Below are 27500 nucleotides of genomic sequence, written 5' to 3' on the forward strand. Positions count from 1 at the left end.
TTTGATCATTTGTACCGAATTGAAGGGAAAACACACAATAAAGGATTTCATTTAAAACGTTCCCATCAAAGTGGTGTGTCGATGTGTAACAATCTTGAAACATTTGGGTAGTTCAGACATTTTTTTTTATCTTTAGGTATGAGTTATTTAATTTGCACTGTAAATCGAAGGGAATGTTCAATAAACTATTGAAAGTTAGAGATAAAATTTGTCGTGATTTTTATTTGAGAACTTTAAGCCTTTTATGACATTTAATTTTAAATTTAACATTACACTTTCACAAAAGAAAAGTATAAAGTGAACTGGCTCCAATAATAATAAATAGACTTCAAACAGGAAATCACATCAACTAAGTAATTCTGAGAAGCAGCGTTTTTTTTAAGGTAACTAAAATTGTGTATTACAAAATGAAGCGGAATAATTTAAGATTGTGTCCGAATTTTTTTTCATACCAAAAAGTATTTGGTATTTTGTTTCATCAGAACTTGATATAAATGATAATCAATCTTAGGATTGATTTAGTCACAGATAGCCTAATAATTCAGATCATTTTGTGGCCCATATCTTTGATTTAAATTGACACGATATAAGTTCATGATAGCAATGAGATATAGAGTTTATGTTTGTCGTGATCAGGACAAATCTAGGCTTATTTCCGCTTTGAAATATTGTTTTCACTTTTCATGTATTTCCGGTAGAAATTCACAGAAATTGGAATATTCACTTAGCCAGGAGAAAAAGCAGAACACATGTAAATCCATTAAGAACTTTTTCTGAATATAAACGCATGGTCTTAAATTTTTTTTTTTATTAATTCTAAATCTTCAGGGAAATCGAACGAATATGCTGGATACATCATATGACATACAACATCGTCGTAAAATCACATTGTTTCTTCGAAAATTAAGAAACAATCATTGTTTCTTCAAAAAAGAAAATAAATGATATTGATAAATGACAAATTCCTATCTATACCAGTATAGTTAAATGGAAATCAAGGTCATCTACGAAGTTAAAATGAATTATTTAAGGAAAGAACACATATTATCTATGGCTGACAACCTATACTGATGGAATTTTATCTTTGAGCATCTATCTCTAAAAAAGAACATCACACATTTCTTTGTCAACAAAAATGTTGCAATCTCATTTTTGAAGTCCTACGCCGCGAAACAGATATCTTCAACACGGAAATAATCCTTTAAAACAAAACCGGGTTTTGTCATGTTCCACCACAGTTTCTTTTTGTTATTATTTTTGTCAATTGCTTTAAAACAAAAACAATTTAAAGTGCTAATTCCAAATAGCTCTTAGTCATTGTGTGTACTTTAGCGAGGACTGCCGGGGGTTTAAATGATAATTTGGTCCCTCTTTGCGTACATCACAATCGTCTTTGGACCGCATTCTTGATTGACACATGTTCGTAATCTCCTTTGATAACAACTTTATAATCTTTGGTCGAGTATAGCTTCTAATCTTCTAAGTAGATAATGAGTTTCTATGTATCCTTAATCTTTGGCCGATTATCCAGTAGATGGTCATCTGATTGGATTTGCAAAGAGTGCTGATTGGAAAGGACCATCGTTTATCTTTTTTTTCTAACTTTGCTTCAAAGTGAAGACTCAGGGTGACGAAGCACCGTCTCAGAGGAGCGAGGAATGCAGGACCACTGGAAGGAATTGTGCTGGTCCCCGAGGTCTACCGACTCAAAGATGGAACAATAACGGGCGATGCAGCATTCAATCGCGGCCCAGAAAACACCGTCTGTCATTCAACTCCTTTCATCGCCACCTGTGGAAATTATCATTGTTCCTCGTTCTGTGGATACTGAAATATGACCTGAATATTAGAAATGTTTGTCAAATATTCTGATCAACTCGTTATAACAATTGCTTCTTTGACAACTGGTATACACTCGAGGTTTTGGTGTGGTAGATTCTCAGTTTTCGGGCCATTGTATGGTCGCTTTTCGGACGAGTTCCCCTAGATACACTCCTGTTTTTTAAAAAATCAGTTGATCGCAAAATCACTAATTAAGATAACATCTAGATCCTTGTACGATCTAGATCAAATATGACATGTGTCTAGCTGAAGCGAAACACAGAAGCTGATTTTTTGCTGAGATGGGGGTGTCACTTTATTTTTTTTTTCATGCAGATGTTGTAGACTTAAACAAAGACTACCTGACCATTTGTACATCTGTTATATTAACTATCGTTCACAAACCCCAAACATTTCGTATTTCTTATTTTTAAAAACCAATATAGCCCAAAGACATTCCATACGTATTTCCTGAAGAGTTTTGTGCTTCCTTAAGATAATAAAATAATAGAATGACAAATTAATCAAATTTCAAATCACCATAAACTGTCCTAATGAACAAGTTAAACAGCTGATAAAACAAGCATAAAAGGATGAATTATTGACCATTTTGTATCCACATTATTCATTTAAAACCAAAAATGCAATTAATACGCCATGTCGTGAATTTATACAAGTTCCTTTCACGGCTTGTTTTTATGTTTTTATGCCAATGCTTTGATGCTTTTGAATGTATTACGGAAACGTATCGTCAGCTTGTTGTATATTTACCGTATTGGTCCACTTCCGTTTGAGAGGCATTTCATTGGTGGGTGATATTGAAACATCGTTTCATGATATGTCCAATTTCTTAAATTTCGGACGTTTTGAACGATTTGCATATACAAGTCATAACAATATGCTCACATCATATACAGCCTTTATTTGTGAAGAATCTAGGACAAAGAAATGCAATTTATTTCAAATTAAAGATGTTATTGGTCTAATAAATAGAGTACCATTTCTGAACTTTTAATAGAAGCGCATTACATAAACTATTACAGGAAGCAAATGACCTATAGTATATGATTCCCGAGTCAGCCCCAACAAGCCACAACTGCAATAAATGGGGACACATGGATCGTATATTATTAAATTCGGTTTGTGGACCATATAGGCAATAAAAATGGTAAACCGGCATACTGTATGATATATTCTCTTCTAAACAGACTACTGTGTATGCAGAATAACTTGAATGGGATAGCATATTAAGCTTACTTATAATATACTGAAAGAATCAGATTTATTAGAGTCTGTGTAAACGAGCATTTACATTTTAATGAAACATGATTTAAGATATTTACAAATTATTTTTAGGGCATTAAAATACGTTTAAGCATTTTTTAGCGTCTTTCTAAAAAGTGTGTCGAATGTAAAGTCTGAAACAATTTGCCGCAATGGTGGACAGTTTGGTATGAACCGATACACATGTTCATGTAACTATAGAACATCTGCATAGTTCTCTAAAAAATATACGTCTTTGATAGAACTTTTACTGTGACCCAATATGTAAATTGATTATTATTGCGATAACGGTTTTTATCCATTCATCCATGTTACAAATAATTCGATTTCCTGGACCGTAAATTATCGATCAGGAAATCCTTGACAACTAAAAACTATTATTTTCAATAAGATCTTATCGACTATCAAAATTTGATGATCAGCAGGAACTTATGTATATACATATATGATATATGTATTCCATATTCGGCCTATAGTTTTTCACAATATTGAAAGGATTTTGTCTGTGTGTATTACATAAAAATATTTTGTTTATTAAACGGATACTTTAGGGAGGGCGAATACTAAGGGATGGGGGTGGGGGTGGAGGGGGCAATTTACCGTTCCATGTTAATTCATAACGTTGCAATGCTTAATTTCCCCTATGCTTTGAATTTATTCATATATGCAAGTATACCAACCAAGAGAATTACCAGGCAGCTAGACCTATCTTTGGAACGAAGGACACCAGTAAGATGGCTTTAAAATAAACAGCACAAAAACTGTTTGATCATTTTAAGCTATTTGATTCTAAATATGTATGTGAACATTATCAAACCATTAATCACGCATTTCGAGTGTAATATAATTATGACTTTCTAAATTACTGGGAATTTCTGGCAAGATAGGGGGTGAAATTGATTTAAATATAAATGAAAAACATCAAAGAAGACTTATTTGGTTTTTTAGATGACCTAAGTAGCAATAGCCTCACCACGTGACCGCGATGAATTTATTGGTCGTATCACTTTATTTGTCTTTGAGAGACGTCATTTTTTTTTTACCTCAAGAAGAAACATGCAAACAAAATTGTACGTCTTTAAAATGTCTAAATAATTTTATACCATAAAATTGTCTTGCATTTGCAAGTCACAAAACAAAGAAGGTTCAATGTGGATAATTGAATGCGAAATTAATGAGATTTAGGGAAAAAAATAAATAGACAAAAGCTTGTCTGCGGGAAAAGACGTGCATGATCTTTTGAGAGCTTGTCTTAATTTAGGTGTCACACCTAAATTAAGAGCTCAAAACGGAACCCTTGAAGGTCTATGAATAAAATGTGTTGAGAATAGGCAAAGTTTGGTTTTTATGTCAAACGATGGAAGTAAGGAAATTAGAAAGGACATATCCGTGCTTTGATATGAAAAAAGGTCTCAATTTATGAATATGCAATTATGATATTATTATTTCCCAAATGCCGGATTTGGGATTTCGTGTTTAATCCTCACACCTGTGTTGGTAATTATCATGACAAACACATAAAACGAATTGTTTAGATGAGCTAAATGGTTTTGACTACCATAAACCCCTTATCAAAGCCCCCCAAAGTACACGGTAAATGCCCACTGAGCAACACGAGAACCGGAGTCGACAAATTAGGGCTTTGCCTTTTTTGATTTGTATGCTCATATAGTTTGGAAAGGCAGAGAAAAGGCGTGAAATAACAGATGTCAAAGAGAGGGAATAATCACACGTTAAAAGGACGACATCTTTAATCATGGCGGTATACATTCCACAGTAAGGCTTTGGTTCATGGTCATTTATTTCCTTGACAAAAACGTAGAAGGCGGGGATCAGGCACCTGTTGGCAATGACGTCATAGAACTTCTGTCAAAATTGGCAAAAAATACAATATAAAGATATATTTTGCAGTCTTTCTTTTTTTTGGGGGGGGGGGGGGTGGATGGGTGGGTGTAATTTTCGAGTTACGAAGGCAATGAAGTGTTATATGTTGTAGTTAATTTCATATTATACCCTGGGGTTTATTTAAGTTGTGGTTGCCACACCTAACTTTTTGAATTGTCATAATATCGTCATTGTTAATTTAAGTTATTGAGAATTCATGAAGCCTAAAATTTGCCTTTTGTCTTTTCATATTGTTTCATTTTCTATAAAAATTGCACATCGTTTACCAATCTTATGCAAATGATTTTCAATGCTTTCTTCAAGGATTTCCCTCTAGATTGTCAAAAATACATGTATCACCAAAAAACCCGAACATCTGCTTTTGGACAACCAATCGAACGTTTCATTTTCGGATGTCATAGGTATTTCTTTGTGACCTTTAGGGAAAAAAACACTTATTTCTATCATTATTCAATTCCATTTCACAATGCCACATAGTCTTTATGGTTTAAGACTATATAAAATTAGCAATGAAATCTACTTTAGTATCATGACTTTGTGAAAATATATTTATAAGACGTCCTATAAATCAAACAAATCAATTAGATATTTACGTTGTGAACTTTCCCTTCTTAGTTTTTTTCTAATCATGATTTATTAGGCCGTAGAATAGATTTGCTAGAACTTGGAACTCTGGCATTTTGCATAACACAATCCTCAATTACCGTTTCAAAAAATCTACGCCCACTATTGAGTTGTCGTAAATGTATATTTTCAGTTTAGTATTTAAAATAAACGCATTGATCATTGTATTTCAAAGTCCTTATATGAAACAAATATAGAAGGTTTTTTAACATTTCTGAAAATGTACTGAGATTTTGGCTTAACGATTCTCCAAGTTGATGTGAAGGTTAATACCATCCCAGACGACGAAATTGGTGTCATCTTCCGGGGAAGGACGTCAAATGTGAAACTCAGAAACTTTGTCCTCTATTGGTAACAAGAGCCCCGCCACAAAAGACGAGGCCAAACACAATAGTCACGTTACAGCGTTAGAAACTTTGACCACGTCCATTTGGTGGGTTCTTGGTCATTTTGGCGAGATAAGCGGATAGACCTCATTGAAGAAGCGGGCAAAATTAAGACCCTTCTTTTAGTTCGTTATTACTTAAACACTAATTTGTAAAGATCAATTACGACCGAACTTACTAACGTTTGAATGGCGTCGCACAAGCAGACCCTGTCAGATCTGGCTTACGTGCATGGGTTTATTTCGCTCGATTAGATACAAGTACATATTAAAGCTTATTTGAACTCCCACCAACACAATTAAGCCCTTTACACTGTATTACAGAGATGATTAGGCACTAGTCACCTTGTGGTCAAAACGAGGGGCATCAAAGATCCTCCAAGACGCCACACAGATCTCTTTGGTAAACCGGAAGTAGAGATTTAGAGCGCTGGCATTCATGGCGGTACGCGCCAGTTTCGGCTTTATAGAAGGCTTTCTTTTAACGCGATGTGGACGAGTGTAAATATGCTGTTATGCTGTGTAAACTGTTAGCATATTTCCTTTAGTGTCAGCTTTTGAACAATTTTATTTGCTTTTTATCGGTTTTCCAAGTTTCGTAGCACCTGCAGCGGTTAGAGGAATGTTTATATTTTGTGGTTTATAATTCATATACAAATAATGAGAATTCGCTAACTCTAATGTTACATTGGACAAAGCCTTATAATAAAAAGGATACTTTGACAAAAATAAGATGCCGATTGTCACTTCATTTTCTCACGGAGTTGATTTTTTTTGGACATTTAGAAATTGGGTTGTTTAAACTGAAGCTCAATTTGCATTCCCCTCATTACCCAAGCATCTAATTCATGTTTAGCAAGTCAACCTCACAAGTTAATCCGGCTATGTATTAGAGAGTGAGATATGTAAAGAAAAACGAGAATAAGAAACTCTCGGACACCTGGGAAATCTATAAACATCAACTGTAAACAAATCACAACCCGAGTTTAACATACCATTACCTACTTCTTTCTACAAATAATGCACCTGTTCAAGGCAAATGCCACCAATAAAACCATTCTTCAAAACACACCAACAATAGGGCTTTCGGGTAGCGGCAAATTGGTAAAGTAAATTGATTGTTAGCTCTGCCGTGTTTATCATTTAATTAGAAGATTCTGTTTCACCGGTGTTGGTACACTTCGCCATGACGTTTTGGTTAATGGGTCCATGTACATTAGCGATGAACACCTGTGAAACACAGAGGGAAAATCAAAGAGCAGAGTGTACCTTGAGCTAGAGAAAGATTAAACACAAAACAATAGAAAACGTAGATCAGAGGGAAAGGGGTGGGGACTATACCCCCCAGAGGCAACAGATAGACTTCACTGCTCTCCCCTCAAAAGCTCAAAAGAACTGTGCGCAATCAGGCAGCACCTGCTGAGGTAAACTTAGACCCTGCATTAAGCAGAAGACTCCGTATGTAAATACCTCACTATACATACACAGATGTAATGGGTCTAGTTTCACGATTTTTCACAAGGGGTTTGTTTTTATATTAAAAAATTTAAAGTTTATATTGTCTTTGTCAATTTATTGGTGCAATTTAGGGAATGACAGTTTGGTTTAAATCTTTATAATTATAGTTCACGGCTAAAAAACAAAACAATCAATTTGATTCATTTTTAAATTTGGAAAGGTTTTAATTATAATTTGATGCGCTGCTATTCATATATATGCGTTTATCTAAGTTATTGCAGAGAGAGCAGGATTGATGATATTATTAGGTTTCGGAAACATAGTGAAATATAGGGGTTTCCTCAACTTTTTACGTAAAACAGATTTGGTCATTACTGTCAAAATTTACCTCCTCTTCAAAAATTAAAGGTAGAAATTTTTATACTTCGCAGTCTCAATTCAATCAATTTATTATTGACATAAGAGGAAATGCGATGAGAATTCTCAGATGTTTAACCAACCAGCGTTTTAAATTACTTTATGAAAAAGAACAGCGCAAAAGTGCATTTAGGGTAAAATATTCCCAAACAAAATAAACTCAGAGAACATTCCAAAGTTGATTGAAATGATGGAAGAAACGCAGCGAATAGTTCTAAACATTTTTGTCCCTTTTGTCATCTAGACCAAACGACAACTGACCACGCTGCGAAATCGATAGGAGAAAAAACCCCCAAGATCAAATAAAATATTGTCATATTTTCCCTATATTTATAATATAACTACACTTCATAGTAGATGCATTTAAGGGGGCTCGTGTGATCAATCGAGCTGTATTTAAAGGGAACTTAATTTTTATTTCAATAACAAGCAACCGTTCAGAAATTACCTTTCTTAATTGACATGGGATGCGATTGTATTAACTTAACACGAGTAATAAAAGCATTAATTCCAGAAAACATATCCTTTTGCAGTTAGTAATTAGTTTTGGCAGCTTTCAAATTAGATTAACACGGAAAACGTGTCTTATAACTTGACTTTCATATGCAGTGATCTTGGTAAGAGAAGTTTTATCACGTAAGGAAAACAAAGGATTATTTCCCGTAATTTGACATAATTTTCTTTCTCTTTCAGCAAGACGGAGAAATTTTCTCCCTACCCTATATCTATATTTAACTAAATTAGGGGTTATTTATTTTAATTGAGTTTTTAAATCATTGATGGTTAACCAGGAATCATTTATGACTTGCTAGAAGTAAAAGTTCAACCTTTATTAAAGAGATATGATTTATTTTCAAATAAGAATCTGTTTTATCGACAGAGTAATTAAGGAATTTATTTTGTCGACCAGACACGCCAAAACAATACAAAATAACAACATCATTGAAATCTAGGTGAAGGCTCGGCTAGCACGCGAATCTGAACAATCCCTACCCTACCAACTACCTATTTCCTGCAAGTCTAAGGGGATGGGGGTGTCGTCGCTAAAATAAATCTCAATGATACCTATAGGTGATTATTTCGTGTTTATGGTAAAGACTTTAAAATAATTTTAAAATTAGGTTCATACATGTATTTTACCGCGTGCTGAAAAATTAAAATATGGCATAACTGACCAATTATATTTGATGACATGCAACAAGTGTTGATATTTCAATGTGTAAAAAACGATGATTGGCCCATCCAAGATGATACGACAATTTTTCGTATCAGTTTTCCCGCGACTTTGGAAGGAAACAAAGGTAAAATCGTTCAAAAGACCGTGCACATTCCCCAATATCTGAACAAACACGTTTCCGACTTTTATTGCGAATGATCAATTTCTAGATTTATTCTAGCCAACCCTATGTTGCGACTGGTGGACAAAATGTCACACTATGCAAAAAGCAGGAAACCGAGGTACTCTGGATTTGACAAGATATAGATTTCACTTCCCAAATTCTTCATTAAAATCATTGATGTCATCACACACGGTCTAATCGAATCCTCAGGCTGACTTGATCTTCCAATGTCTGCTTTCCTAGGTGTAACGGCTAATTCTGAAATATCTAGAAAGTGTTATCATGCGCAAATAAATCTTAATTTATTCTAGGTACTTGTTAGCTATTCTTGCTTGACTTGATCACGTTTAGTATTATATATAAACATGCAAAAAGATAACAAAAATTTTTACAAATTAAAACAAATCCAATGTGACTGATCTTGGCTTAAATAGCCAAACGTTTAATCCACGTAAATAATAATTTACAAAATTTAAAATATAAAATTTTGGGTTTGAAAACATATTTATGATTTATTGAAAAATGCCATTTATTCATTTTGGACACCAATGAGTCTAGACATATGTATCGAGCGTCTGTTCATCGCTGTCCCAGACACAGGTGTCCGTCGACATTCCATTGTCCTGGGAAATGGTTTTGGTATCACTGTCCGAAACCGAGGAGGAATTGTCCGTTATACTTTGCCCTTCATTAGTCCATCGTAGGCGATTGCTGTCCGGAGGAAAAACGAAAATTCTGTTATTTATGGAACGCAGTTCACTAGCACTGGAAGTGGACACACCGGAATCATTTTGCATATCCTCCTTTGCAGGTGAAATCGGATTTGGGGTAGTTGTGATTCCTTTTCGGGCATTATGACCGTACCGGTTTGGCCTATGAACGAGTTTATAAGGAGTGGGTGGTCCTCTGTGAAGATCGCCGTAACTGTTTGGGTAGAATACGTCGTCGTCGCCATTTGAGGACGTGGAACATTTTGAGCAAGAACTTCCAATGCTACTCTCATCAGCATCGCAGTCTAGTATGCTATTCCTTGGGACTCGTTCGAGGTCGGGACTGCTAGAATTACTGCTGGATTTTGATGAATTTGAAGTAAGAGGTTTGTGTCTACATAAGCGAGAAGCGTGTCCGTACTTGTCTGTCATTGCATCTGTAGTTTGAAAAGATAAAATGGAATTCTTTTTATTCACGTGGGGTGATCCTTGACGAATTCTTTTCCGAACTGGAGACGTCTTCAAGGAATCCCTACTAAACGTCACAATTCTGTTATTTGGAAGCGAAACTGTGTCACTAGTTGTCCTGGATGAAAGTTCCTCATCCTTGTCCCCCGAGGGTTCGGAACAAGAACAGTCGTTTCCCAGCATTTCCTCTCCTGCGTCTGGACAAGTGACGTCGTCCACGTGTTCTATGACGTCATAAACTTTATTGTCTTCTGATATTTCGTGTCGATTTGTTTTTGCAAAAAGACCTGAAAGTTGGAGTTGTATACCGGAAGAGGAAATCTTGCCCGTTCCTGTATTGTTATCAAATTCTTCGTGAACATGATAGTAAATTTTGCTATCGTCAAGTTCAAAATCCAAGTAATGTTCACTGCAACTTTTTTCCAACATCGTATCAAAAGTTTGTCGTAAATTGCTGAAACTTGGTCGTCTGTTTGGATCTTCCCGCCAACATGAATGCATGACTTGATACCTTTAAAAAAGTATATTACGGTTATATATATTCATACTACGTATTCGTGATCAATAAATATAGTTCCTGTTCAGGAAAGACTTAATACAAAATTTTTTGAATGAAGTGTCACTTTAAACGTCAACCAATTTTTTTTTATAAAATGTGTTTTGATGGTTTCATTTCAAACACCTGGTCGACGATGAGAAAATGCGATAAATTTTCTGATTGACATTTCAAAGATGAAAATGTCAGATAGCTATCAATGAATGAACTGCAAAATGCGAAGTGTAATAAGGGACCCAGATCTTTTAAAAACCTGATTCGCCTTGATTGTAAAATAGATTCTTTGAAAAGATTTTTTTTAAAAGAAGGAAAAAAATAGTTTTACCTAAATGGTTTTTACCCCAAATCGCAGTTTAATATCGTAATTAGGAAGAACAGATTAAAGTGATTTATTAATTCATTGAAATCGAAAGATGATAGGGATTTAAAGCTCGATTTTCTTTGATAGACGTTTCGGAGTAAGATGTAAGAGAAAAACTACCCCCTAAAAAACCAAGATATTCTCAAGATATTATATGAATAAATTGAAATTGGTCGGATTACCTGAATAACTCTTCAGAAAACCGAATTCAATAAATATCGGTCTATAAACAAATTGAGAGAAAAGACTGAAATTATTATTTATAAACTCGATCTTACATTCATATGATCCCATGAATTCCTATATTTAAAGGAAATTGCATTACACTTTAACGGACAAACGTACATCCACTGGTAGTACTTTTTGTCAAATTACCCTAAAGTAAATTGTTTAATTCTCTTCGATTTTACTCTAGCATTAGATGTAGAAATAAATGATTCACACTCAAGTAATAATTTTATCTGATTTTGGAGCGGGTGAGGTGTCTTGTTATGCTGGCTATGGTTTATTCTTGGGATGTCAAACTCTACAGGGACGGGATTCCATCCGAGAACCACCCACGGTGAAATCTGAGCCATGACAGAGAGAAAGTGTCGGGCTTAGTGTGTGTCGGATGTTTGAGATCTGGCACTGATAACGTATACCTGGGCAGCCCCGGATCGTAGTATACCGGGTGCGACGATTATTGGAGAGAGAGAGAGAGAGAGAGAGAGAGAGAGAGAGAGAGAGAGAGAGAGAGAGAGAGGGGGGGGGGTTGACGATTATAATAAATGCCTAACAATTTTGATATGATAAACATCCAGATTTTGTATATGTAGTTTTGTTGCCAAATATGATAATATACATTTAAATTTGTTGAAAAATGACTAGTTATATTTAATACGAAACTATTGTGACGAATCCATATTATGAGATGAAAAATTCATTACTCATAATAAGTTTACAAGAATGTTTGCGGTTTTTGAAATTTTCGTAAAATTCAGTGAAATACACGGTCATTTTAACGCAGAGCAACGTTATATAAATCATGGAAGGAATTTCATAAATTGTAGGGTGTCCGTGAAAAACTTATCATTTACATACTATTTAGCAATCTATTTCTGCCGATTGGTTGGGGTTCGGGGTGATTGTAATTATATACATGGGGATAGCTGACACTTTATTCTACAATGCCCCTCATGGTCATCCTTTGCGGTCAGTTGAAAATTAAAAAGACTTGTCAGATGACATTTATCAGAAATCGCCTCCTTTGTTACAAGTTCACCTTAACAAGGCATGAACCGACAGACAAAATAGTTTATCACATTCTTGTTTTCGCGCACCTGTAGACCGGCCTCATCACACCCTTCATTTCTGCCAATGTATCACTACACCGGGGCACCGTACGAATAACTAGTTAGAACAATGGAGTTTTAGAAAATTCTACATAGTATGCAATTTTTGATGCTGTCGAATTCAAAGAAATTATTAAAATTTATATCGACCATTAAAAAAAGGCAACTTCTAATTTGCCAAAAAGCCATAGAGATAGATTGCAACTACTAGGTCAAAAACAGGTAATGTTTTCCTGAATTCCATTTAATGAAAGTACATAGTATTTATCAGTACAATTACGTTTTGTCTGGAAAAATTCGCATCAGAAAAACAATGTAATCTCGATGTTATTGATGCCAGGGAGTTTGTGACTGTCGCAATTTTGTACCAGTTGGCCGGAAGTTAATTAGAAAGTATTAAATGTTAAGCCTCCCTGTCTATGAGCAAGAAAGAACCTTTTACACGTGGCTGCGGCCCTTTGATGTATCGTCCAGGCAGAAATCAACCAGATTCTCGGCGTGTTACATGAGTCTCCTCATCAAATGTTAAATGCACTTTGTCCTACTCACTTCTGTCGAATTTATGTTTATGACACAGACAGAGAAAATTTGAAACAGACATTCATCATTATAAACAACAAGATGTCAATAAAACGGTCAAAAAATTTTCAGGAAGGAACCAGAAAATTGCTCTTATCCATTACCACCCACCTTATAAATAAGGATTATATGATACAAAGCAATTAGTCAAACTTTTAGCTCGATTTTTTTTTCAAAGAAATGTTTCTTAGTTCTGTTTAACAATGCGTTCTTTATATAACATTTAAAAAAAAAAGAAATTAAATTGAATAAACGACATGTCAATCAAAATTTTTAATTGATATCAAGTTTTTCCTCTCTTTATGTCAGATTAAAAGTAGAAAGTTGTGTAATTTTGTATATGTTCTAATGTGCTGCGCCATGTTTTCTATTTTGTGGTCAGAACATAAATGAGTCTATTGAAAACCTCAGCTACTGCATTTTTAATTCTTTCAAAGAATTAATTGTTGTTCCATCGTCTGATTAAATTTCTGCTGCAGTTAATTTGATTTTTCCTCCCCTGCCTTACGCATGTTGATATTATGTTGGTATTATGTCATTCCAGGAGCACTGTAATCAGCGGTTTATATATTGACGTTGGTTTCATAGCTTCGCAGTGAATAACGAGAAACCAAACAACTGGTTATAAACAAGACATTTGGTGACACTTTACAAACATTTAACTTTCGGTGGCAGAAAAACGGAATCGGGACAAAAGAGATTTGGTTGGTAATTAGTACATTGCGGTATCACTTTGAATCACGCGGCCTTTCCTTTGAAACAATTGCAAATAAATGCATAATGTGTTTTCATTAAAAGACAGAGTGAATGATTGTCATTTCAAACACCATAAATTTGGGAATCAAAATTCATATGCCAAAGAAAACAATGTTTTGTACAATTTATTACTCTGTGCATAATTTAGAAAATTAGTTCAAACAGCTGCGTCCTGATCCAAAGGTTTATATTACATCTTCTGTGCATTAATTATATCAGCTCAATACTGATGCATCGAGATTTTGTGCCGACACCTAGAATTAAATATTTTGCTGTTCGAACAGGGATGTACCTTTCAAACACTGCAATGGTATATTAGAGTGTTTCAATCTATAACCAAACAGTGACATTATCGGTTGATACTAAATGCTAATATGATTCCTTATATGGATTTGGGTTCCCCATTCGAATACCCTTTACCACCAAATAATCGCTTTATACCCTATACTATAAATTATATCGATGCTCTTGAGGCTTACATGAAACAATACAATCCTAGTAGGTAATGAATTATAGAATTTGAATAAAAGATGCTTCAAACGTGTACCCGATGACACTGTGGTGTCATACAAATCTCACAACTATTGAAATAAACTACTTCTTCCTGGAATGTGTCAGTGATATTGACATGAGTTGGCACAAAATTTTGTTGTTTATTTATTCATCCTTTTTGTTTACTCCTCATTTATTACGATCGAGTTGAAACTGATTAATTGGACGCAGCGCCCAAAAGTCAAGACAGGAAATCTGACTTTACGTGAGTTGTGTTTTAAAACAGAATCTGAAGCAATTAGAAAAAGAAACAACATATGCGATAAAAGAGTTGGTTGCGTGAAGAACTTCAATACGTAAGGAACTTATAAAACAATAATTTGCATACATGAATTGAGCGTCCTTTTATTGTATTATACTATCAAGAAATTTTTACATTTGCTTTTTTTCAGACGAAAGGGTTAAGAAATTTTAAAAAATCAAACCACGAGATCAATATGTATAAATATATTGCCTTGTTAAATGAATATGTTACAATGCATTAAAACCTTAAACAAGCCATGATAATAAAATGGCTAATTAAGTGTTTCAAAGATATTTGCAACGTACACAACCGTTTGCGTCAAAGGAGACCAAAACGTAAAGAAATCGTAAGAGACATGTACGAAAAGATACATGAACTGATTCTTAAACAACTTTGTGTTGTCGTTGTCGTCAAAGAAAATTGCTGCACGTATCATACGGGGTTATTGAATAAGAAATTTGTTATTTTTGTCTCGCCGACAGGCTTCGAGATCCATCTTTTGTTTTCCGAAAATCACTTATTCTATACCTCCATCCTGTATTTGAAAGCAACAAATGTTTGTCATTTACAATCCATTCCTTCCTAAAAGGAATTTCTTTTGAAGCATATACTGACATTATTCAATTTTAATAAACGTTGAATTTTGTATCTATTTGGTGTTAACAAAATATGCTGAGACACTTAATGGCCGCTGGTTTCCTTTAATTTTTGAATCATGATACAGTTAAATGTGAATTAGTCTTGAGCACTTTTGGATAATTCTTGACTACGTTTGCAAATCTGTGTAGCAAATATCAAACAAAGCGAAAACACAGTAATTAGATTAAAAATGTAGTACTCAGGTGAGGATTTTCCCGAATGTACTCTATCTTCTTGATAATGAAGAGCCTTGATTTGTTCTTTTTTTTAAAGGAAAAAATATGTGTGCTTTAGATTACTCGAATTTATTTCGTAATGAAAAATCATTCTCTAAACAGCTCGCGTCTGAGATCTACTCCATTGTGCTTAACCTGAAGCTATTACGTGAGAATGTAACACCCTACTCAAACTCTCCCGTGCCTTGTTGACCAGCCCCGCCCCTTTCTAAAAGTCAACTATCTCCAGGATCAACTCATTCGCGATATGCAAACAACAAATGTTGCAGAATTATTAACGTTGAGCTAATATTTGTTTAAGATTTCGTTTGACTTTTGTTCTCCAGACACAAATTGCAGACAACTAATTATAGGGAAAGAGATAACAATTTTCGAGAGTCATTCATTTCCAAAAATTAACAACTTGGCTATAAGTAGTAGTTTAAATGGTTACACTCCGCGCGGAAGCCGATGCATTGTTGCATTCATAAGACTTTCAATACTCATTTGCCTACAGTTAATCTTAAAATGGAGCAGCGCTTTAGAAGACAAACTAGTTCAAAGAAGTAAGTTCACTTGGTGTGAAACTGTTCCAAATTTTGAATAAAGTCGCTATCAGAGTAAACTACAGAAAGACGCGATTCAGTTGGGGCTTTTGATTTGTATTTTCACTGCACGCATATTTACTTCAAACAGTCTGCTAAATAATTACCAAAAAACATTAAAACATTCTTTTATTTTTTTAACCGATACCAATTTGACTTGATATGACATTAATATGAATCTAAGACCAAAGATCGCCTCGACCTTTCTGGTACGAAGAAATAACTCCACCCCAAAACACTATTCCAATCGAAATCTATCCATGATTTTAAATTTTGGACAACTTCGTAGTCATTTAATCATCGCCCTTTTAATAAATGGTGTTGTGGATTAAGTAATTTTAAATTTTTTTTTTTAACCGATACCAATTTGACTTGATATAACATTAATATGAATCTAAGACCAAAGATCGCCTCGACCTTTCTGGTACGAAGAAATAACTCCACCCCAAAACACTATTCCAATCGAAATCTATCCATGATTTTAAATTTTGGACAACTTCGTAGTCATTTAATCATCGCCCTTTTAATAAATGGTGTTGTGGATTAAGTAAATTTAAAAATTTTATAATTACGGACTTTAAAAACAAATTTTTCGGATCTTTTGAAATTTGGGGTGGAGTCGATAAGTTAGTGAAATAAAATCTAAAACATTTATGTATAATCATTGCTTTCATAACAAGGGGTGATCTTTAAAAATGCCAATTATTTTGAGCCAGAAAAAAAAACCGCAAATCGCTTTGTTATCAGCAAATATCATCTGGTTGAATTATGCACTGTATACATTTGATTATTCTATACTGGTAATAGATATCTAAGGTCTAAATCCACTAATCGGCCACCACAAATAACATCGAAATGAGTTAAAGTTAAATCAAAAATAATAATTTCTTAATTTTATAAATATTGAAACATAATGATATTTTCAATAATTTCTAATTCATCTAGAGCAATTGAAATTCAGATCAAATTATCATAACCGGTTTTATTGGCTAATATGATCATTTAGTTGTAAAAAAAATGTGCTAATATTAACTTTTATTCATTATATTCACAGTATAAAAACCGAGTCCAAAAATTTGTCGTGTAAGCTGTCTTTCAAACGTAAAAATCCCTGATATAACCAATTTTACAAACAATTCTAAACCTGAAGGTGTATCTTTTCATCTAATGATGCACTAAAGTATATAAAATATAATGTAGGTTGTTCTTGTAAAAAAAGAATGAATTTTAAATGAAGTAAACATCATGATGCAGATATAAATTTAAAGTTGACTTCAATATCAAATAAACCCAATGATGAACTTATGAAAACTAAGAATTCAGTTAGGTTGTTATTGATATTTTTTTTGTAGAAAGTTAACATTTCATTATCATATACTGCTGATACAAAATAGAGCCATTTTAACAAGACTTTGGACTTTCGGTTGGACGTAGCTATCTATTTCTTGCGTCAAAACAAGTTAAAAATCACGCGGTTTTAGGCAAAATATACACCGATTGCGTAGTCTTAGCTCAAAAGACAGACAAATCTTATTGATTTCAGAGAGCCATGGCTGAGTGGTTGACAATGAAAGAGACAGGCCTACTTCAAATTGCTGCTTGACACAACTACACGAAGTCCAAGCTCTTGTTAATATGGTTTTAAACTAGAAATGCGCATTCGAATAGTAATTACTAACTGTTGAATCTTTACTATGCATCAAATACACAGCAGTAATGTAATAGCCCCATAATTAATATGTAATTTATCAGCATCATAAATATTTTCTTTATTCTTACCCAGCCTCACAAACTGTCAAAATAAAATTTGATACGTGTTTGGTTCAGTAAACGACGTACGATCATGACTAATTGAGTTGTAAAGAAATAAATTTGAACACTACATGTACGTCTCGATATGGACAATCCTTTTTTGCAAATTAATTGGAGCCATTTGCGTGATTCCTTTGGTAATTTTGCAAAGAATCCATGCCAATGTGGCGTCTTCCGCCCTAAGACTCGCAGAGAAAATGTCTGATCTTGGAGCAATGAATCAAACAGTTTGACATCAATGTCACACCTTAGAGTGAATTATACACCAAAAACAAAAGCAAAAAAAAATAAAAAATTGTTATTATAGATTATTTCTGACCTAATTGAGATGAAGTTAGCAAAATAGGAATTATTTAAATGGTCCTTTCAACTACGCAATAGTATCTTTTTTTTAAAGACAGGCAGCTGATTCCCAAAGACTATCTCTCAATCATATTACAGACATCATAACAAAAAATGTCTATGAAAGTTTTGAGGATCCTAATATTTCCTTAAACTCATGCAGAACTCAGACACGTGTATTTCTTCCTTAGATGATATCATGATAAAGTATAGTGATAATAATATTTTTTTTTGTTTTGAGAGGTTTGATGTACAACATTACATATTTTGACATGAAAAAAAAAATCATAATCACAAATTCAACACGCTTTTCAACGTACGTTATAATTTCCAGTCGAAATTAAGGTAAGACAGGCATTTTCTATTACATTTTTTCCATTTGGTTGCGATCATCATCTGATAAATCAAATATATTAAACATTTTATAATTTGAATGATTAATTGACTGACTGAAATATAATACCCAGTAACTTTTCCACTTGTGCAGTGGATTAACCCTGTTTCTGTGAGCTCGAGACATTGGATGTTTTTCATTTTCAAGATCAAAGGGATATAAACTCTGCCCTTATAAACACCGTGCCCCTCTTTAATGTTTGGTAAGGAAAAGACAAATACTTATTGATTTTAAGGGAGATTGTGATCTAATGTTTAGAATTTGTGTCCATCCTAATTGTACGTTTATACAATAAGAGTGTATTGGAATCAATACTTTAGTTACATGTAGTTTCTCAATACAAATTACGACATACATAGGTTTGCATATCCGACTTTGAAAAAAAGAACCAAAATAAAGCAATGCCCTTTAAGTCACATTGACTTCCGATGTCATGGCCAAGAGAAAAGAGAATGGTGTCGAGAAATATTAAACTATTTCCCGAAATTCATGATGTACTTTATTATGTTTACAAATACAGGAATAAGTAACACTTCCCATGTGTTACCATTCCTAAATGGGCAAATATAAAAAATCGGAATGATTCATAATAGCTATGTACCATTGTATATGTGTTTCCATAAATTATAATATCATAATGTTACAGTTATTTTAAAGTATATGGGTTTGGTAGCAAATGAGCTTTCATTGCATCCTTACATATGTGTTTGTTTGTTGAAAAACATGTGATAATTCAGTGAGTGACATTTGCAACTTAAATTCCTATCGGAATACAAACGTAAAATTATAGTAAGCAACGTCTTGTCTCCCACATTTGCATCTGGTACCATTTGAGGCATGCGCTTTGTCGAATATTAATACTTCTTCACATTTTTAAGTTATGAAGTCACTTGTCAACTTGTTTGAACCCATGCTTTGCTCACGTAGGTCTGCCAACAGAGCTTCGTACATACTACATATAAAACTACTGCAACCCTTAAACAACGGCATGTACTTTTACCATTACTAACTTTGATTGATTTTTTTCTTCATGAATATCGAGTAATAAGTCCTGTACTGAATATTGAATTTCAAATGTTGTGTAGATATTGTCATCTTGCATAATTTATCAATGCTAATTTTACAACAGTTGTTACAACTGAATTTTGTTGACCATTTCGCTTCCTTAACTGTTTAATTTTTTTTTATTAATTTAAAATGTTTTGTTATTGATGTTCTTTTGTTTACATAAAAAATAATATGCAACTCACATTTCTTCCGAACAGTTTTCTGGTTTTTCCATTCGGTATCCATTTTCAAGTTCTCGCAGCAAATCTCGTGTGTCGATAGTTGGGTATGGCGTTCCTCCAAGAGTGACAATTTCGAAAAGAAGGACACCAAAAGACCACCTGAAACAGGTCAGATGATGATAAATATATAAAATCATAAGTATTAGAATGTCATATTTGTTTTTATGATTGATGCTTAAAACTCAAACATAATTAGACTTTCAAAATAACAATGAACTAAATTATAGCATTACTGTAAAGCACAAGAACTTTTAAAAACATTTTTAGAATATAGTTTTAAGAAAGCATGCTTACGTCAATGATCCAAATTGTTTTAGTTTTGTTTTTAAAAAAATCGTTTTTGTATTGTTGTTTCCTTTTGTTTGAGAGTTATTATTTGAAACATTTTTTTAGAATCCAACTCAAAAACCCTGGTGGTTGAAAAAAAAACATGACAACCAGTGCACCACTTCTTTGTTCGGAAAATAACAGACAATCACCCCCCCCCCCCATTAAAAAACATAAGAAAACAAGAAACCTAAACCTAGTTTATGGTTAAGAAATTACCAAATCTAATACATCAGACAAAAGGGTAAATATTCTTTGTTTATTAGTTTGATAGATAATACTATAAATGTACGTCTATCGTGCTTTCTAATATATAAAATAAATTCAATTTTTACTACTGATTTTTTGTGTTACATCAAATCATATATACATTTGTATACAAAAAGAAATAAAGATGCACCGGTACTAGGTAATGAAAACAATCCTTTATAAAACAGAAATTATTTGTACTTTAAAAAAATCTCATCTTTGTCATTGACCTTTAAATTTTTTTGTTGAATTTTATGTATGTTTCGTTAATCTAAATTACATTCATTAAATACTTTATTTCAGAATATCAAAATATTAGATTTTGAAAGTTCAAAAATAATAAAGTGTTTAATAAAATGTTTAACTCTTTTCATGAAAATGAAACGATAGTTCAATAATATTAATGTGTTGAATAAAATTTTCAATTCTTTCCATATTTCATACACTGAAAGAAACTAAAAAATGGCCACGCAAAGGAGATGATGAACTAAAAGATCAAGGACGAAAATGTCTTTCAAATTTTTTCAAAAGACGTTAAAAGAGCAAAATTTCATTGATGCCAGTACTTTCAGAGAACCACGTCTATTAATCAAGAAAATATTTAGCAGTACAAATATTCCGTCAACATTCAGAGGTTGTAAAAAGAAAATTTGCTGTAAATGAAATTCCGAAGTAAATTGAATGAAATATGATTACAATGAAAAGGTTTTTGCTTTTTGCTACACGGAGTACCTTGTTAGAACTACCAGAAGCAAACGTTTAAACATAGATTTGATAAATCTGCTTAATTGGCTAAGATGTGAGCTACTTAGTTAAAGTGTTAAGGAGAGAATGCCAAACCTTGGCGGAATTCTATAGCCTACAGCTCCTAGTATGAATTCCATCACTCAAGTGTTTTACGTACACCCTGTACGTTTCAACTGTCACAAGTTGGTCTTGGGGATAATTTGTTTCAATCGAAACATTATGGAATATTTTTAGACAAGTGTTTTTAGTTCTAGTTTTTTGTGTGTCTATGTTAGCACATTGTTATTGTAAAGAGAATCTTTAAAAGTAATTTAGAAAAAATTTAGAACCAGTTTGTTTAAACGGTTTTATCGAGTTGTTTCAACTGTTTTTTGAATAAAATAATAGTGATTTGGATATCAAATTTACTCACTTATAGGCTTTAATTAATCATAGCATATTGTACAAAATGAAAGTTTGTCGAACAAATGTCATCATACAATAGAAAACGCCCATTAAAGTCAACATTCAATTCATCTCCATGTTTGTGTTAATCTGCACATGCCGATAACTCACTTTTTTTTCATCAATCTCTAGCTATAAAGCAGTAAAACATTCTATCACTAAGGTCATGAAATAATACTCCAAGGTCATAAAAATCAAATACCAATGTCAAGAATATGACGTTTTACTAATTGTAACCATTTAGCGCTCATATTGAACGCGCATACCTGAAAGCAATGATAATTGAGAAAAATAAAGTTACATTCAAAATCGTTTAGATATACTGTTTTTTTTTGTATTTCAAGATAGTATAAATAGACCTTTTCATTAAAGTTGTTAATTTGCGATCAAAGATAATCTCCTTCACGAGATATACATGAAAGCCTCTTATTTACACTATGCATTAAACTTATATGTAAAATACGTAATTACTCCATGTCTCACATGATAACCATCAATATACAAGATGCAAAATGCTTTTTAAAACTGAACTTTCTTTGATAAACCTCAAGTTAATACGTACATGGATTATGACACAGGTATGCTCAGAGTTCGCGGTTTTGCTGATAAAATACCATATATATTTCTTTTCAACTGCCGCATTTTTTAATTTACTAAAAATATGCTTGCTTAATTACAGTTCCAAGGGGTTGTTAGTGTTCGGGTTTACTGTTACCTTGCTGTTTTACGAGCAAAAAAAAATCGGAATTAAATTTAACGTCTGAACACATATTTTACGAGTTGAAGAATTGTTTAATAGGTATCATGTGATCGATTCTATTCTTGAAATATCTTTTCTGGAAAAGATTTTCAAAACTCCCGTAGGGAGAAAACTGGAATGGCAGAAACTAGGGACACCGAAAACAGCAACCATGGATTCCTTTGAATAAGAAGAGATAGATATTTCTTAAAATATTCTTTGTGCAAATTATAAAATAGCATCTGTTTGCTTATTTTCGTACTTGGCTGATTTGCTTAATTATCGTAACAGCGTCTCTTTTTAATAGCGAGTCAACGAAGTGTGTCTTTCATGGTCTTAAATGAAAAACAAATGCTTGGCAGCCATTTCTGTTTTCATTATTATAATTGGTACATCAGCATGTGTGATGTGTCTTTATAGTGGTCTTGAAAATTGAAAAAAAATTATAGTATTGTATGGGAAAACATATGTTTAATTTTTCTCATCTAAATTTGAAAATCTACTATTATTCCAAGGAATTATTTTAAAATCAAGATCCAAAGTTAATTACTTTCACTGAAATACAAATTGGTACGATATAACAAGGAAGGCAGATGCAAAATGCTTATCGCGATACATTTATAGTTTTGTTCTCACCATTGTTGGTGATGAAGTGAAAAGTAGAATCGTTGTTTAAGTAAATAATGAGAATCAACGAAAGCATATATTTAGGAATTTTAAAATACCGTCCATAGGACCTGTTTATTAACATTTAACTGATCTATATTCATAAAAAATACCAATTGAAATATTATTCTAGAGAATTGTTGTATATTGTAATTCAGTACGATAATTGTGACGAGAGAGAGAGAGAGAGAGAGAGAGAGAGAGAGAGAGAGAGAGAGAGAGAGAGAAAGGGTGGGTGGCTGGGTGTGTCGTAGGATTAATAGGGGAAAGGGAAGTTTTCAATGAACTAACATAGACGACCCCCATGTGAAATTGCGTGGGCAGTCAGTGGGCCTTTTCTTCTCGGGAACATAAAACGGCTCGGCACCATGTGCCTGCACTGCACCCATAGTTCTTTACGTTATAAATCTAATTAAGTAAAATGAAATTATCAAATGAAGATCTTGTACTTAAAGAATTATTATCCTTACTTGCATATGGGTTAACAGGAAAGACGAAGCATTGTGTATGACGCAATTTTATATGTTCTTAAAACCTTCCTTGAAACTTAACAAGTTCAAAAATATTGAAAAAGCAAGAGTATAATTTAATGGAATTTATTAGTTTAGATACCGACTCTTTAAGATAAATCGTCCCCTCTATCCAGTCTTTTACTGTTGAAAACAATCTATTTCGATTCAAAATGAATCAACTGTAGTAAAGGATTTTTAGCATTATCTATAAGATAACATAAAGGTTCTTTGGATACAAGACTTTATTTATGACAGGTTAAGTCTATTCAATTTCACATACAGGTATCGTGTTGCCAAAGTCTTAATAAAAAGTCAGAGAGACCCCCTTTCAGAGATAACTTTCCTTTTTGCGCACAAAGTAACACCTTGTATCAGCTACTTTTAATATCTTTTGAGAGAATTTACTTGGATTTTTTTTAAAGTTTATCTCTTCCATTTAATGAAATATCATAATTGTGTAAAACACGGCGTCTTTTTAAAAAAGTTATAACATTTACAACAATCTAACAACTGAGACGTAAATACAGATTTTAAACTCTTTAACAGATGCAACAAGCGGTCTTATGATTTATTTTTTAAAAAATGGATGATCCACTGGAATTCAGAGAGAAATAAGTTTAAATCAAACAATGTCTACTTTTCATTAATCTTCAGACATATGTATGTCAAACTATATCTCCAACTTTAAAAGTTACACTTGGAAAAGGTTAATGGATTTTTTAAGTCTTAGAATTTTAGCACCCTCTTTAGAATTCAGAGAAAATTAATTTGTTAATATCAAACAATGTCTACAGTTTGTTCTACGGACAAATTTGTGTAAAAAATGTCATCAAATCGAAGGTATGGCTGAAAAATAATGCATTGTAAACATTGTTTAATCTACACTCATTTTTTCCGAATTTAAGAAGATAAAGTATTTCAACTTTTGATGACGCCATTAATAAAAAAAATAATTCGATCTATTGAACTTTTAACTAATGACGGATCAATTATAGACTAGGTGTTCTTTTATTAATTTTAATACACTTTTGATACACAAAATTATCTATCAAAAGACTGGAGGAAAAAAATCATCGCCGGATTAGCATATTTATAAAATTGAAAATAAAAGTCTAACATATAAGCTTTCCTTGAAACTGAAATCAATTTTAAGAAGATAGCTTTAGAATAACAAAAAGTCATATTTTACTTTAATGAAAGAAAAAGTGAGCAAACTTACACATACACTCCCAAATTACTTAATACAGCGCGATTTTATGAATGGCAGGGTGCGTGTTAAATAGACCAAAAAAAAAAACTAAAAGGGGCTTAACTCCCTAAAAATCCTTCTGCAAATATGCAATCCAATAATTTTTTTAACAACAACAGAATTCTAAGTTCGTAAAAGTCAAAATTTCTACAAAAAAACATTGGTGTTGCGCATACATTTTTTAGTACTAATTTAATACTGGCCAGACTTCTGTGTTAAAAAGAGCAAAATTTTTAAGAAAATAAATAGAAAGTGAATTTTCTGGTTAAAACAAATGTCCTAATTACCTACAAAGTCCTATTAATTTCAATTTAGGAGTTTTAGAGGTGTTGAAGTGACAAATTATTTTAGTACTTTATTAAATACTCGCTTTATCTGTTTGCCTAAAAAGACTATATTCCCTAAAATTAATGGAATACTAGTAAGATTTTTCTGGTAATAATCACCTAAACCGTTTGTGACCTACATTACCAGATATCTTGAAATTCCATTAAGGCGTTTAAAAGGAGTTACGTATTTTTTTTGGTAAAATAGTTAATATTGGCTACACTTCTTTGTTTAAAAATTATCATTTTTTCTAAAAATAATGGAATAAAATTTTCTGTAAATATACACACATGAATAATAATGGAATCGCATAAAACGGCACATCTACCAGTTGTGTCTAAATTAACTACAATTTTCAAGAAATTCTGTGCAGCGGTTTCAGGTGAGGTTTGCTTACAAACTGTTCACTACTTTATTCAGAATATGGCCAAAATTCTAGTTTCAAAATGGTTCTACATGGGTAAAATATGATATAAGAAATTAATGATTCTACGCACATTTACGAAATTTGATAATTTCCTACAAAGATTTTCGAAATTCTGTGTAGCATTTTCAGAATAGTTGCGCTGACAACCGGTTCATTACTTTATTGAATAAATGGAAAAATTTCAATAATCGAAAGGGCAAACACTCCGAAGTTAATTTTCATTTTACAAAAAAAGTATAACAAGGGTAATTTGACTTAATAAAACTAATGTTGAATGAAAAATTATGATATATTTCCTTTTCTTTACAGCTTCAAAATTTGATAATGGTGAGGAGTTGAGTGTATTATGTTTCGGCATGGCACGGTAAGATCAGACATTATTTTTTAACATCTTTAAAGAAATCAAAATAGAAAAAAGAATTGATTCACTTGTACAATATTTTTGGATCCCTATATTTTAACATACGTTTTGCAATAAAAAAGGAATCTCAACGATTGCACAGTACAAAAAAATATCTGATTGCCGAAAAGAGATAAGTCGTTCAGATACATGTACTAGCACCACCCACAGTTTGTATACATAGGTCATCCCTGGACAGTCATGTCACGTGACCAATTACACATTGTACTGATTCCACTGCATTAAACGTCGTCTGGCCGTAGAATATTTGTGTTACATTTGTATGATGGCTATAGCTCGATGACAAGATAGTTAAGTTTTATAATGTAACCGAAAGGGCGGAAAATTATTGTTGTGGCAATTATTTACTAAAAGTGACAGAAAGTAAATAAAACGTGTCCGTGGAAAAAAAATTCCCAGACGATCTAAAAACTGTCCGTGTTCGACCGAACAAGGCGAGTCAATCGGTGTGGAATCATCAACTGTAGGTATAAAATTCGCCATGACAGATCGCCGGTCCCAGCTAGAACAGACAAAATGAGTAGATACAGATCTGTAAATTATAACCGGATGAGCGTTTATTGAGGGAAAAGTCTGTTTTGACGGGGAGTACACACATGTAAAAGTTTATGAAAGGAGGAGGCTAAGATTTTTAAAGAGATAAAAAACAGGTCTGTTGCATATTAGATGTAATAGTACTTTTTCAACAGCAAAATTGTTAGATATTTCACATAGAATTAAATAGAATGAAAGCATATTTACAAGTTGAATAAAAGGGGAGAACATATTTATCTAAGACCATAAGTTATCTCTAATCAAATATCATAAGAAAAACTGGGAAATTCGGTAAAAACTCGGTAAATTAACTTATTGCCAGGGTAGGTTACAGAAGCGACTTTACTGATAAATATAACAAATAGTACACCAATCAAACACAAATGTCTTTGAGTAAAACTAGAATCAGACAACCAAAACATAAAATGCAAAATACAATTATTAGTATGTTAATTGCTATCGTTAATAAATCCTTATAATTTCGACTACAGGACATTTACCAACACGTGAAGTGGTCCTTACTGTTAATTTTGCCAACTACTGATAATTTAATTTTTGAACTAAAATTTCACCATCACCTGGCGCTTACCACAAATACCACTGCTCATTATAAAACTAATTTATTTCATGATGTGACAATACTAGCCGCTAAAACACGTGACTAACACATTTTGTTATGAATTTTAACATACCAGTATGAACTAATTCGATAATATTTTACTTAGGAACTGGCTTAATGACAATTTAAGGATCACTATGGATAAAGCC

At 32.9% G+C, this 27500-nt stretch overlaps 1 protein-coding gene across 1 annotated transcript in view; it reads right to left on the minus strand.

Annotated features, from left to right (window-relative positions):
- Window positions 1-9646: 9646 nt before the first annotated feature.
- The window catches only part of LOC105333371 (uncharacterized), a 51062-nt gene continuing 33208 nt past the window's right edge, over window positions 9647-27500 (minus strand). Inside the window, exons 23-24 of the mRNA XM_011436305.4 lie at window positions 20052-20189; window positions 9647-10923 (exon numbers count right to left, since the gene is read on the minus strand). Of these exons, the coding sequence (XP_011434607.4) occupies window positions 9789-10923; window positions 20052-20189 (1273 nt within the window). The 3' untranslated portion in view covers window positions 9647-9788. The remainder of the gene's footprint in view (window positions 10924-20051; window positions 20190-27500) is intronic.

Source organism: Magallana gigas, chromosome 6 (genome assembly GCF_963853765.1).
Source record: "Magallana gigas chromosome 6, xbMagGiga1.1, whole genome shotgun sequence".
In the NCBI taxonomy this organism is placed as follows: domain Eukaryota; kingdom Metazoa; phylum Mollusca; class Bivalvia; order Ostreida; family Ostreidae; genus Magallana; species Magallana gigas.